Below are 10,000 nucleotides of genomic sequence, written 5' to 3' on the forward strand. Positions count from 1 at the left end.
GCAGTACCTTTCGCAGCTGCTGCTGTGCAGCAGCAGCAGTAACACCTTTTGCAGCTAGTGCGCTGCAGCAGCAGCCGTGCAAGTTTCTATCGCTGCTATTGTGCTGCCGCCGCAGCAGCAACAGCCGTGTTAATCTCTGCTGTTGTGCAGCAGCTGCAGCTGCAGCAGCAGTAGCCGTAGCAGCAGCAGCAGCAGCAGCAGCAGCAGCAGCTGGCTTTTTGTGCTCGCAGCGCATAGCTGCGCGGCTGCGCCAGCGCAGGGGGGCTGCAGAAGTTGGCGAAGAATTTGCTTTAAAGAGTTAAAGAGGATTCTGCTGCTGCATGCGCGAGGCTGCACATTTGCTGCTTAGGCTTACTGGCTTCGCCGCAGGAAGCAGCGCAGCAGCACAGCAGCGCAGCAGCACAGCAGCGCAGCAGCACAGCAGCGCAGCAGCACAGCAGCGCAGCAAGAGCCCAGTGGCTCTGGGGGGCGACTACAGCCTCGCGAGGCTTCCCCGGGGTTTTTGAGGGGATAAAAAAGGCTTTCGAAGTGAATTTCAGTGAGGTGAAGGCCATTTGCTGCAGCAGCAGCAGCAGCAGAGCAGCAGCAGCAGCTGCGCGGCAGCGAGGCCCGTGGCTGGCTGGCGAGGGCCTCGCTGGGGAGGCTGGAGCCGCAAAAAGTATTTATTCTCTTTTAAATGAAATAAAAGAAAAGTGAGAGTTTTCAAAAGCGTAGAGAGGCCTGCTGCGTCGGGGCGGGTCCAGCCAGAGCCGCAGAGGCGCGGCGGGCAAGAAGCAGCGCCACCCGCTGCGAGGGTTGGCTGCGGTGTCTTTCGCCGGCTGAATTCGCCTTTTTAGGGTTTATTTCTGCTGCAATTTCCGGAAAAAAGAATAGAAAAGCTTCTTTCTCGTTGGCATCGAACGGCGCCCCGCGTGGTGTTTGCAGCAGAAGCAGAAAGACTGATGCTGCCGCCGCACCCTGGCCCCTCTCCCGGCTCACCGCAGGCCCCTCATCTGCAGCCAGTGTTCCTTCAAAGCTTCTTCTGAGCTCCTGAAAAGTCCTTTTTCAGGGTTATTTGAACTTGGAAGGCAACGAAAGAGAAGAGCAGCAGCAGTTGCTGCGCCCGGCAGAGCCGCTGCCGCCGCCCGCTGCTGCAGGCGCCGCGCAGCGTCAGCAGCAGCTCACCGCCGCCGCCGCAGCTTCTTTGCCACTCAAAGGCCATTTCTAAGCTATTTTGCAGCTTTTCGTTTGCCTATGGGCTTCGTGGGGGCGCTTCTGCCCCCCACAGCTGCAGCACCTCCTTGGTTCGCCCGGGGCGGCCGTGCACCCCTCCGCGCCGCCCGATCTTCGCCTTTTCTCCCTGCCTTTCCCTAATTTTTCTCTTTTTCTCTTTTTGTTTTCTTTAAAAACGCCAATTTGCGCTTTTCCAGGCTCGACGGCGCCCCGAGGAGCCCTGGGAGCTGCTGCGCGCTGCGCGCTGCGCCGCCGCCGGGTCACCTTCGCCTGCTGCGGCCCGCGCAGCAGCTGCTGCAGCTGCTGCTGCAGCTGCTGCTGCTGAACGTTGAAAGAGGGGCGCCAGCCTCAAGGAGCCGCAGCGGATGGCTCCTTGCTTCGCGCAGCAGTGGGGCGGCCCCTGCCTTTCACTGCTGCTTCTGCTGCAGCTGCTGCTGCTGCTGCTGCTGCGCGCGCCCCGAGAACTTGAATGCGTTTTCTAGACAAGACAGACAACAGGGCCCTTCCCGCCGTCCCCCCAAAGCCCCCAAAGCCGCCTGGGGCCCCCGCGCCTCAGCCGTTTGAACCTGCTGCTGCTGCTGCTGCTGCTGCTGCAGCTGCAGCCGAAGCCCCGCCTGCTGCAGCAGCAGCAGCAGCAGCCGCAGCTTTCCTGCGGGGCTCTCTCGCCAGCCTGACAAAGCCCAGCGCGTCGGGCGAGAACAGCGGCGACCAACTGGCTGCTGCTGGGGCTCGCGCAGCAGCAGAGGCCGCTGCAGCAGCAGAAGCTGCTGCGGCTGCAGAAGCTGCTGCAGGCGCAGCTGCTGCGGCCGCAGCAGCTGCTGCAGCAGCAGCTGCTGCAGCAGCAGCTCTCCCCCCCTTGGTCCCGCCCGCGCCTTCCCCGCCGCGCCTCCTCCGGCGCATTAGTTTGCTTTCTTGAGAAGAAAGGACTTGTGCGCGTTGGCCTGCCTCTAGTACCTTCTCTGCTGCTGCTGCTGCTGCAGCTGCTGCAGCTGCTGCAGCTGCTGCTGCGCCGTTTCCAGCCGCAGGGCTGCTGCTGCAGCGACTCCCGGCTCCCGCCGCCCGGCAGGCTTGGCGGGGGCGTTTGTCTGTCTTTCCGTCGCAGCAGCAGCCGCAGCAGCAGCCGCAGCAGCAGCAGCAGCAGCAGCAGCAGCAGCAGCAGCAGCAGCAGCTGTGCGTCTTTCGTGTGCACAAAGCTGCAGCGGAGGACTGTAATGCCCCTGAAGCCCTCAGGACCCCCCGAGGCCTCAAGATGCTCGAGGCCCTTCTGTCTTGTTTTGTTTCGTTTTAGCATTTGAAATGAACATATACATTTCGGCCCCCGCGGGCGAGGCTGCTGCAGAGCCTGGGGGCGCTCCCGCAGCAGCAGCAGCAGCAGCAGCAGCAGCAGCAGCAGCAGCAGCAAGCGCCGCTGCCGCTGCTGCGCCCTCCAGGCGGCTCACGCTGCCGATCCCGAAGCGGCGAAGCCCCCCGCGCTGCGCGGAGGGGCAGCAGAGGCTGCTGCAGAGCCTGGGGGCGCTCCCGCAGCAGCAGCAGCAGAAGCAGCAGCAGCAGCAGCAGCAGCAGCAGCTGGGGCGCGTGGGGGCGGGGAAGGGCTGCTGCTCCGTGTGCGTCTTCTCGCCGTGTCACTCCTCAGACGCTTCGACAGCGGACGAGCTGGAGGAGGCGCCGCTGGCTTCTCCGGGGGCGCCGCCGCGCTGCTGCTGCAGCAGCAGCAGCAGCAGCAGCAGGAGCAGCAGGAGCAGCAGCAGCTGGCAGCGGCTGCAGCTGGGGTCTCCGCCGTGCTTGTTCGCGCTGGGGGAAGTGATCGGAACTGGCTCGCAGAGCTTCGTGTACCGCTGCGAGCTGCAGCAGCCGCTGCGCTGCGGCCCCGCTGCTGCTGCTGCTGCTGCTGCAGCAGCAGCAGCAGCAGCAGCAGGCCCGCTGTGCGTGAAGCACATCGTTGGAGACGCCCCGCGAGAAGCTCTCAAGGCTGCTTGCTGCCTCCAACACCCCAACGTCGCGCAGCACTTGGCAGTCTTTGAAGACTGGCGAGGGTTTTGGGTTTTGATGGAAGAAGTGCGGGGCCCGGACCTTGCGGTGTACGTACACCGCAGCGCCCGCGGCCGCCTCGGCCAGGCAGCAGCAAAGCACGTCTTCCGCCAGCTCGTTGCTGCGCTGCACTGCGTCCACTCCCACGGCCTCGCGCACCACGACGTCAAGCTCGAGAACATCGTCGTGCGCCAGCAGCAGCAGCAGCAGCAGCAGCAGCAGCAGCAGCAGCAGCAGCAGCAGCAGCGGCCGCGGCAGCAGCGCCCGCAGGAGCGCAGGCCGCGCCCCGCGCCCGACGCTGCGGAACCACTCGCGCACCGAGACGCGCTCCAACGCAAGAACCCCAACTGCAGCAGCAGCAGCAGCAGCAGCAGCAGCAGCAGCAGCAGCAGCAGCAGCAGCAGCGAAGGAAGTGGAGAAGGCAGCGAAGCCACAGGCAGCAGCAAAGACTGCGCACAACCAGCCGAAAATTCCCTGGTTGAAATTGCCCTTGTCGATTTTGGCTCTGCGGAGCTTGTGGGGCCCCAGTCCCGCTGCAGCAGCAGCAGCAGCAGCAGCACCAGCAGCAGCCGAAGCAGCAGCAGCAAACCCGAAGCCTCGCCCGCAGGCACTGCCATGTACATGTAAGTCTCCCCAAACACCACTGCTGCTGCAGCGGCCGCTGATACCTCTTTGCTCCCCGTTGCTGCTGCTGCTGCTGCTGCTGCTGCTGCTGCTGCTGCTGCTGAGGGTGTCCGAGCATCTGCGTTTGCTGCTGCCCCCGCCCTCGCCGCTCCGCGGCAGCAGCAGCAAACAGTGTGCTGCTGCAGCTGTTGCTGCAGTTGCTGTTGGACAGCTGTTTGCTGCCGAGTCGGCTAGCGTGCCGCTGCTGCTGCGCAGCGACCCGCCGCTGCTGCGCCCTGCTGCTGCTGCTGCACCGTGCTGCTGCTGCTGCTGCTGCTGCTGCTGCTGCGGGTCGCAGGGCTCCGGAGCTTTTCTGCGAAAGCTCCACGGGTTTCGAAAGCGACATTTGGTCTGCTGGAATTGTTCTTTGTTTGCTGCTGTCGGGTTCTTCTCCCTTTGAAGGCAGCAGCATTTTGAGCACCCTGAGCCCCCGCCGCCCCGCTGCGAGCAGCAGCAGCAGCAGCAGCAGCAGCAGCAGCAGCGGGGGCCTCCGCAGCAGCCCCTGCGGGGGGGCCCCCTTCGGGGGCCCCCAGCAGCAAAGCGAGCCCCAGGGGCAGCAAGCCGACTCCGTCAACCGCAAGCGGAGGCCCCCCCAGTTTCAGGAGGCGAGCAGCAGCAGCGTGCCTCCTGCTGCTGCTGCTGCTGCTGCTGGTGCTGCTGCTGGGGGGGACGGGGCGGGCGCGGGGGGGCCCCCGGGGGGGCCCCCCGGGGCCGAGGCGGTGCGGGCGAGGCTGCAGGAGGCCCTGGGGGGCCCCCAGTGGGCCTCCGTTGCTGCAGCAGCAAAAGATCTCATTCAAGAAATGCTGAATGTTGACGCGCGGCTGCGCCCCTCAGCAGCAAAGATCTTGCAGAGTGCGTGGCTGCAGTCCGACTGACGCCCGCAGCAGCCCCGCGCGGTGTACGTACACCCCAGCGCTGCAGCAGCAACTCGGGTGTACGTACACCCCAGCGCTGCAGCAGCAACTCGGGTGTACGGACACCCCAGCGCTGCAGCAGCAACTCGGGTGTACGCGCAGCAGCAGCAACTCGGGTGTACGGACACCCCAGTGCTGCAGCAGCAACTCGGGTGTACCTGCAGCAGCAGCCACTCGGGTGTACGTACACCCCAGCCGCTGCAGCAGCAACTCGGGTGTACGGACACCGCAGCCGCTGCAGCAGCAACTCGGGTGTACGTGCAGCAGCAGGCGCTGCAGCAGCAACTCGGGGATGCGGACACCCCAGACGCAGCAGCGGGAACTGGGGTGTATGTACACTTCAAGCGCTGCAGCAGCAACTCAGGTGTACAGACACCTCAAGTGCTGCAGCAGCAACTCGGGTGTACGTACACCTCAAGCGCTGCAGCAGCAACTCGGGTGTACGTGCAGCGGGTGTGGGGGAGGGCGGGAGTTGGGGAGGAAAGAATGTGCAATTTGTGGATGTAAATATATATTTATAAATGCATTTAAATATATTTATATATTTTAAATGTATAAATATATTTATAAATGTTTATATAAATATATAACTCGAAACGCCCCAGCAAGACCCCCGCGGAGAGGCCGCCGCGGGCGTTTCTGTGTTGTGTTTGCGGAGAACAAAGTTGGAGTTTGAACACAGCCGTTTGGCCAACACGAACTGTGCGTGCTGCAGCAGCAGCAGCAGCAGCAGCAGCAGCGGCAGCAGCAGCAGCAGCAGCAGCAGCGGCAGCAGCAGCAGCAGCAGCGGCGAGAACGCCGGCGACTGCTGCTCCGTCGGGGCGCGCAGCTCCGCAAGCCGCGCCGCAGAGAAGCCGCAGCAGCACGCAGCCCCGCCGCCGCTGCTGCTGCTGCAGCAGCTGCTGCAGCAGCTGCTGCAGCGGCTGCTGCGGTTGCTGCTGCAGCTGCTGCTACTCCTGTGCAGCGCTTCAGCAGGAGAGGCCGCTGCCGCCCCTCCAAACAACAACCCCACCACTCGGAAGGCTTGCTGCTCCTGACCAGCTGCAGCAGCAGGAGGCCGCAGCAGCAAGCTGCAGCAGCAGGCTGCAGCAGCAGCAGGCTGCAGCAGCAGGAGCTGCTGCAGGTTTGCTGCTGCTTGAGGGTTTTGCTGCTGGTGTCTGTCGTGTCTGCGGCTTTTGCTGCTGGTTCTTTCTGCTTCTGTTTCCTTCCTTTTGCTGCCTCCCCACAGAAATGTAGTGCGCAGCAAGACCTGCGGGCTGCTGCAGCAGCTGCTGCAGCAGCTGCTGCAGCTGCTGCTGCAGCTGCCGGCTTGGGGCTCTCGGGCCTGCAGCTGCTGCTGCGGGGCCCCAGGCCCTCCCTCCCGAGGCTGCTGGTGCTGCAGCCTAGGCGCAAGCTGCTGCTGCTGCTGCTGCTGCTGCTGCGGCACCCGGCGCTTGCGCAGTCAGTGGGGCGCGGCGCGAGGTGTCTGTACACCTGAAAAGAAACACTCTTTAGAGTCTTCGCCCCTCCACTTCGTTTTCATTTTATGTAAAAGACATTTCTTGCTGCAGCCAACTAAGACTGCTGCTTCCTTACCAGTCATAATCTCCTGTTCTCCGCAGCTCCCTGCTTTGCTGCTGCGCTGCTGCTGCGCTGCTGCGTTGCTGCGTTACTGTGCTGCTGTTCTGCTCTGCTGCTGCGCTGCTCTGCTGCTGTGCCGCTCTGTAGCTGTGCTGCTCTGCTGCTGTGCTGCTGCGCTGCTTCTCCCTGCGGCTGCAGTGCTGCTGCAGCACAGCTTAGCCTTTCTTTGAGGCCTCAGTCAAAGGCTTTTTGCTGCTGCAACAGCAGCAGCAGCACTTCCCCTTTTCTCCCTCCATAAGCAGCAAAGTACAGAGGGCTTTGGAGCCTTTATTCTACACTTAGAGGCTGGGGGATAAGCAGCAGCAGCAGCAGCAGCAGCTAAACTCTGCTGCTGCTGGGCCAAGCTAAGCACTTAACTATGGCAATACTCTGAAGCAGCTTTATTTAGCTGCTGCGCTTTGTCTTCCGCTGAAAGCAGAATGTTCGCAGCAGCAGGAAACCAGCAAGCGCAGCTGGTTCGCTGCTGCTGCTGCTGCTGCTGCTGCTGCCAGCAGCAAAGGCATCGAACTAAAACATCGAACTAAATATCCTTTTTAAATCTCTTTTAATTCATCTCAAATTGAGGCAAATTTAAACGGGACTAGCGGGAAGCCGAGGCTCGACTTCGCCGCGCGCGGTCAAGCTGCTTTCTGTCTGTATTCAAGTTGGCGCTGCGCCTGCTGCTGGCGCCGCGCTAAAATTCGCGGAAAGAGGCTCTAAATGGATATTAATTGCATTTAAATTCCTAAATTGCAAATTAAAAAGAACAAACAACTGAAATTGGGAGTCTAGCGGCGCTGCCACGGCGGCTGGAGGCCCCCTGCTGCGTGGCTGATTGTCGGCCGCGGCGGTGAGCGCGGACGATCGCCGGGCTCGCCTAGCTTGAAAACTGCCACAAATGCATTTCTTTGTTTAATTTTCGCATTTGAATTCAAAATTGGAACTCAAAAAGTCGATTAATATCGCGGAAGAAGGCAGATCGCGAGCGCCGCGCCCGCGTCCACCAGCGTCGATCGATGCCGCCTGCAGCAGCAGCAGCTGCAGCGACTTCTCCTCTTCCTCGCCACTGCCGCAGCCGAAATTCAATTTCTTTTTTCTTTTCTATTTAATAAAACAAACTCGAAGAGCCCTTCGCTCCGCTTGTCACTTTCCCGAGTCGGCCGCGGCGGACGCGGAACCGCCACTGCCGCCTGCGCTGCAGCACTCAACTGGGACTTCGTTTTTCACCATGTTTTTCTCCATTTTCAGGCGTATTGTTAGCCTTTTGGAGTTTATTTTGAGTTCTATTTCTCCTTTTAACTCAAAGGAAACTCATGATCTCCAAGATGTGCTGGGTTTTCCCGTTCCTGCATCGGTGAAGGCTCAGTTCAAGTACAAAAGCCAGTTCCGGTGCCTCATGCCTGCACAGGTGCGGCCGCCGCGAGTTTTTCGCTTATTTAAGCAATCAAATGCTTTTATTATTCATTAAAAACATTATTTTCTCCTTCTCTGCAGTTTGGCGGTCAAAAAGACCCTTTTCTCGCAGCTGCTGCTCTTGAATCGGCCCGCCGACGCTGTCACCCTGCTGCTGCTGCTGCTGCTGCTGCTGCTGCTGTGCTGCTTCTGCATGCAGGCTATAGCGCTGGTCGGGGGCATTTTGCTGCTGCTTTATCTCATGAGTCGTCTCGTGCGCAAGGTTTCCTTCGAGATGTACTTCAGAACCTTTTTCCGAGAAGCCGCTTCTTTGATGCAGGTAACAAGCAGCTCAGCAGCAGCAGCAGCAGCAGCAGCAGCAGCTGCAGCAGCTGCTGCTGCTGCCTCCACCCGCAGCCACCTTTCAAAGAGGCGTTTCAGCTCAGGCCCTCTGCTGCTGCTGCTGCTGCCGCCTCTTCCCTGCCGCCTCCGCGCTGCTTCCGCTGCTGCTGCCGCCGCCGCTGCTGCTGCTGCTGCTGCTGCTGCTGCTGCTGCTGCTGCGGGCACTGAGCCGCAGCAGCTGCAGTGTGTGTGTGGGGCCCCAGAATCCCGGGGGAGTGCAGCAGCTGCGCTGGAAGGCCCTGGCCTTTTTCGGAAGCTGGAAAGACTTTGCTGCTGCGCGGCACACAGCCCAAGTTCTGGGGCTTATTTTGGCTGCTGGGGGCCGCGACGCGAAGCATGTGAGCAGCAGCAGCAGCAGCAGCAGCAGCAGCAGCAGCAGCAGCAGCAGCAGCAGCAGCAGCAGCAGGGCTGTTCTAGAATTGCTGCTTAGTTACTTCTTCTTCTTGGTTTCTTTGGTGACGGGCCATTTATTATTTATTTATTATTTATTATTTATTATTTATTATTTATTATTTATTATTTATTATTTATTATAATTGATTTATTTTATTTTATTTATTTATTTTATTATTTTATTTTATTTCTCTTTTTGAATTTGTTTTTATTTCTCGAGTTTTTGATTTTTCGTTTCTGCATTTTCGCACTTTCCCTCTTTTGCAAATTTTTATTTTTTGATTTATTTCTTCTTTCATTTATTTCTTTTTGATCTCCGATTAATTTAATTAATTTAATTTAATTAATTTAATTTAATTAATTTAATTAATTTAATTTAATTAAATTAAATTAATTTAATTAAATTAATTAAATTAAATTTATTTATTTTATTTGCTGCTGCGTCCAGGAGGCTTCCCGAATTGCGTCTGAGCTGGCAGCCGTTGAAGCCCCCTTAGATGCACATTTTGTGAAGCAGATCCACTGCAGGTAAATTTAAATTGCTGCTGCTGCTGCTGCTGCTGCTGTTGCTGCTGCTGCTGCTGTTGCTGCTGCTGCTGCTGTTGTTGCAGAATATCATAGAGCAGCAGCACTAGTGCAGATAAGAGCAGCTGTAGCGGTTTCCGAAGAGAAACTGCTGCTGCGAGCAGCAGCCGTAGGAGCAGCAGCAGCAGCAGCAGCAGCAGCTGCAGCAGCAGCAGCAGCAGCAGCAGGAGCAGCAGCAGCAGCAGCTGCAAGAATGCGAGTTGCTGCGCGTGGGTTTCGCAGGCGGAGCGCGCGAGCGCCGCCGCTGCAGAACAAGTGGACTGCTGCAGGTGCTGCTGCTGCTGCTGCTGCTGCTGCTGGGCGGGCGGAGGAAAACAGCCTCAAAAGCCGCTTTTTTCTCGTTCTTGCTGTTGCTTATTGGGAGACAGAAAGTTTCTGTCGAGCAGTTTTAAATGACCCCGCAAGTTGCTTGCTGGTGCTGGCAATATAGCAGCAGCGCGCAGCAGCAACCCAAGTGGAAACCGGCGCTTTTTCGAAAGCTTTTTCCTCCAAACGAACCATTTTTAAGTTTATTTGACGCATTTGCAAATTTATTTCTCCAAATTAAACCAAAAGTGTCCAAATGAAACCAAAAAGGCGGAAGCCGCTTTCCGAAAACGCAGGCGGCGCCGCCGAGGTGTACAGACACCTGAAACGCCATTCAGAAACGCGAACGCGCAGCGCCGCCTCAGTCACTTTTCTGCGTCAAAAGTTGGAAACTTTTCGCGAAATTAACTTCTGTTGTTCTTGAAGTTGTAATTAATTATTTATTTCTTTCAGTTTCCGCTCAAATGGCGATTTCGTGCTGCTTTCCGCCGCTGCGCGGCTGCAGC

General features: G+C 58.8%; 1 protein-coding gene across 1 annotated transcript; it reads left to right on the forward strand.

Annotated features, from left to right (window-relative positions):
* Window positions 1–2,508: 2,508 nt before the first annotated feature.
* ENH_00033240 (hypothetical protein) lies at window positions 2,509–3,867 on the forward strand (the record flags this gene model as incomplete). Its single annotated transcript, XM_013584998.1, has 1 exon — window positions 2,509–3,867. The coding sequence occupies one exon, from the start codon at window positions 2,509–2,511 to the stop codon at window positions 3,865–3,867; it is 1,359 nt and encodes a 452-aa protein (XP_013440452.1).
* Window positions 3,868–10,000: the final 6,133 nt, after the last annotated feature.

The sequence above is a fragment of the Eimeria necatrix genome, genomic scaffold, assembly GCF_000499385.1.
Source record: "Eimeria necatrix Houghton genomic scaffold, Enh_scaff242, whole genome shotgun sequence".
Taxonomy (NCBI): Eukaryota; Apicomplexa; class Conoidasida; order Eucoccidiorida; family Eimeriidae; genus Eimeria; species Eimeria necatrix.